Source organism: Tupaia chinensis, unplaced genomic scaffold, assembly GCF_000334495.1.
Source record: "Tupaia chinensis unplaced genomic scaffold, TupChi_1.0 Scaffold000037_3, whole genome shotgun sequence".
NCBI classification, from domain to species: Eukaryota; Metazoa; Chordata; class Mammalia; order Scandentia; family Tupaiidae; genus Tupaia; species Tupaia belangeri.
In genome coordinates this window covers 2,131,683-2,135,817 of record NW_006159486.1, presented here as the reverse complement: position 1 = coordinate 2,135,817, position 4,135 = coordinate 2,131,683, and the positions used below count along the sequence as shown (strand labels likewise).

The 4,135-nt window shown below is 41.2% G+C and overlaps 1 protein-coding gene across 2 annotated transcripts in view; it reads right to left on the bottom strand.

Moving 5' to 3' along the window:
• ZNF484 (zinc finger protein 484) overlaps positions 1-4,135 on the bottom strand; it is a 66,068-nt gene that overhangs the window by 13,077 nt on the left and 48,856 nt on the right. The window contains exons 3-4 of one of the 2 annotated variants that reach the window (XM_014588614.2): positions 1,739-1,865; positions 1,359-1,457 (exon numbers count right to left, since the gene is read on the bottom strand). In XM_014588614.2, the coding sequence (XP_014444100.1) occupies positions 1,359-1,457; positions 1,739-1,865 (226 nt within the window). The remainder of the gene's footprint in view (positions 1-1,358; positions 1,458-1,738; positions 1,866-4,135) is intronic. The other variant, XM_014588616.2, reaches the window with a different exon arrangement.

Sequence of the window (4,135 nt, the reverse complement as noted above, 5' to 3'; positions counted from 1 at the left end):
GTGTGTGTGTGTGAGAGCATGCCCCAAATCCCAGAAGGAGCAATAGAAGAGAAGGAACTTTGGCATGACCATCTCCCATGGAAGATGCTTTCTCACTTTTCTTCTCTGTCCCTATCTTTCTCCAGCTAGCTTATATGCCCACTATCAAATTTAAATAAATAAATAAATAAATAAATAAATAAATAGTTTAATCTCTTGCTCACAGGTACCAAAAAGTCTACATAAATAAAAGGTCAAACCAGTGCTGTGTTGCACTATTCAAGCAAAAAAGAAGAGGTCTCTCAAGCTTGGTTCCCTGGTCACCTAGACAGCTCCAACTTGCTAAAATGCCTTCATCCAGAGAGGCATGTCCAGAGAGAGGAGGGGCACAGGGAGATTATAAAATAAGTCTGCCTTTAGATGGTGATTGACAGGTTCCAAGGGAAATGACAGCAAATAAAAAGAAACCAGAAGGAAAATTGCAACCCATAGCAATTTTTAAAGAAGGTAGATCTATTTTTCACCCTCCTCTTGCACTATCTCCAGTATCACCATTGCTCTCCCTGCTTTTATACCATTTAAGGGACCCAAAACAGAAAGAAATATTATGATTACAATGTGTATGGTAATATCTTTGACTGAATCAATATACAGGGTATTCATGCCATCATGAAAGTGCATTTGATATGCTGTAATGATACACAGTGATTGAATGTAAAATAAATTAATAGGATCCTGCAGATGGTGTCATGGTTATGTCGCTGGACTCCCACATAGTTTTCTGCAGTTTGAGTCTTGGATTTGGCAGCTTAAAACACACCGGGTGCATGTGCATGTGTGCCTAAAATCCCAAGAGGAGAATGGAGGAGAAGGGATTGTGGTGTGGTCATCCCCCATGGGGAATGATTCTTCTGTTTCTGTCTTTCTGTCTCTCCAGTGAATACACACACCTTATAGCAAAAATCTCTCTAAATAAATAAATAAATAAAGGCAGATCTATGAGTATTTGAATACAAAAGAAAAGGATCTAAGATATTGGTGGAGGTAGAAAAAATTATAATTCTCTAGATAAAGAGAGAGGAAAAAAGGCAAGAAAGCAGGATCCTCGGTGATGGGGGAGGGGTGGCTATGATCAAAAGTATGGTTCTTAGAGCACATTTCTTCCAAGAATGTCAAGCAAAGCAGTCACTGGCATAAAAATAAGTCTTAAATGGGGCAGGCATTTAGACATCCAAGGGGCCAATATCAACTCTGCCCAAGCATTTCTAAAAGTTCAGCTGTATCAGAACTCATACAGTAGCATGTCCATGCTGCCAGCCTCTCTCAGCATGGCTTCATTTCAGTCTCAGGGTATGCCACATTCTTGGTTCTCTGCTCACCTGGACAGCTCTGATTTGCTAAAATGCTACCATCCAATACACATGACTCTTGTCCTTGCTCCAAGTTGAAGATGACTTGTAGTTTGGGAACATGACATCCTATTAGCAGGAAATAGCAGAGGATGTTGTATCAGAGGCCATAAAAATGAAGCATTCCATTTGCTTTCCAGAAAAGTTTACTGGAAACAGAGGTATATTCATGATACTCAAAGTATTAAGAACATGGGACAAAATAATGACTAAACTATTACACACCACAGGTCCTGCAGTATTTAGAAGTCCTACATAGCTGAGAAAACCCACGGATTTCACTTCTACTGAACAATAAAATATACTCAAGCAGGTCCAGCCTATTAAATACCCAAAAGAGCCATCCTTACCCACTGAGATCAAGTTGAAATAGTTTTCTAGCATCACATCCCAGTAAAGGATTCTCTGAGCAAGGTCCAGTTGCTGCCACTCCTCATGACTGAAGTCTACAGTTACATCCTTCAATGACACTGATCTCTGTTAAAAAAAAAAGAAATGTGTTAAGCTCCCATCGATAAATTATTTCATAAAAGGGAAAACAGAATAAAGTTGAACCCTAACCTCATATATTAAAAACTTAACTCAAAATGGATAAAGGGCCTAAATGTTCTTAAATTTAGCCAAAATTTACATTTTAGCTAAAAAGGGTAAATATTCTTGACACTAGATTTGGCCTGGTTTCTTAGATATCAGACCCAAAAAACAAGTTAAAAAAAAAAAAAGATAAATTAGACTTCATAAAAATGTAAAACATTTATGCTTAAAAGGATATGATTGAAGAAATGAAAAGACAATTCATAGGCTGGAAAAAAATTATTCCAAATCATATGTGTTTTTTTTTAGAGGTTTTTGCTATAGGGTGCATGCACTACCCAGACAGACTGAGAGAGACAGAGAGACAGAAAGTGAGAAATCACCCCCTGGGGTGTTGACCACGCCGCAGTCCCTTCTCCTCCATTCTCCTCTCGGGATCTAGGGCACACACGCACACACACCCAATGTGAGTTTTAAGCCACCCGTTCCAGGACGTGAACCACGGTCGACTACATGGGAGTCCAGCGACATAGCCATTAAGCTAACTGCTGGTCCCCCAAATCATATGTTTAACGAAGGACTTGTACTTAGAATATATAACAAACAATACGTAAAAATTCAGTCAAGGACCAGCAGGTAGTGGGGCTGAATCTACAGTATGAGTTTCAGAACTGGTGGCTTGAAAAGCACGCTGGGTGCATGTGCAAGTGTGCCCAAAATCCTAAGAGGAGAATGGAAAAGAAGGGTTTGCAGTGTGGCTATAACCCTGGGGAATGATTTCTCATTTTTCATCTCTCACTGTCTCTCTCTCTGTCTGTCTCTTACTGGTGAGTGTACACGCCCTATGGCAAAAAAAAAAAAAAATCCAAAAACCAAAAAACTCAATAAAAAGACAAATAGCTTGAGGAACCTCCATCTCTGACTCTGTTGTTCCTCTGTGTTCACCTTCACGGCTGTGGAGCCTCTCCAGCCAGGGACCCCTCCTTCAAACCCCAAGACTAGTTAGGACAGAAATTGTGCAGGCAACTCCATCTCTGCCTCTGCTGTCCCTCTACATTCAGCTTCACATATGTGAAGAGCCCCCAGCCAGGGACCCCTCCTTCAAACCCCAAGACTAGTTAGGACAGAAATTGTGCAGGCAACTCCATCTCTGCCTCTGCTGTCCCTCTACATTCAGCTTCACATATGTGAAGAGCCCCCAGCCAGGGACCCCATTCCAGAACCCAAGAGCTAGTCAGGTAGGCAAGTGTCTCTCTCTCTCTCTCTCATTCTCCTCTGTCCCTTCTAACCTTTTTTCTTCTTTTAAAAAACAGCTTTCTGCCCCCATTCATGCCTTTCTTTTGCTAATTTGTCTCTTCTTCCCTCACCTAGGACAGAAAGTGTCCAGGTACCTCCATCTCTGACTAAGCTGTCCCTATGGGTTCAGCTTCACGGCTGTGAAAACCCCCTGCCCCAGCCAGGGCTCCCCTCTCCAGACCCATGTGCTACTCAGGGAGGCAAGTGTCTCTCTCCCACTTGTTTCTCTGTCCCTCTAACATTTTTTTTCTCTTTTAAAAAACAACTTTCTGCCCCATTTTGCTTTTCTCTTGTTAATTCGTCTCTTCTTCCCTCATCTAAGACAGAAAGCATCCAGGCACCTCCATTTCTGACTCTACTGGCCCTCTGTGTTCAGCTTCATGGTTGTGAAGCACCCCTAACCAGGGATCCTCCCTCCAGACCCCAGTGCTAGTCAGATAGGCAAATGTCTTTCTCCCTCTTGTTTCTCTGTCCCTTCTTTTTTTAAATTTTATTTTATTATTATTCATACATTAAATAACTATACATTATTTAGATTGTGAAGAGACTTTACCCAGCATGATATACACCTCAGTCCAGCCCAGTTGAGACCACCATACATATCCTTGTCAACAGATAATAAACCTAATCTGTGTCCCACGAGTGTCTTACCTCTCCATTTCCCCCAAAATTTCCTATGCTCTTCCCCTCTCACACTCTCTTTCCATTTTGTCTCTAGTGTCCATTATAATTTTTAATACTTTTATGTTCTCTAGTCTTTCAGTCTCTACCATAGAGTGCAGAGACCTAAAAGGTTTATAGTAAGTCTAGTATAGTATAGTATAGTAACAGTCGGTATATGTTAACTGTAGACATGCAATGTCTCTCTTTCATAGCCTGACTTGCTTCACTCAGCTGGGCCCAGGACTCAAACCACA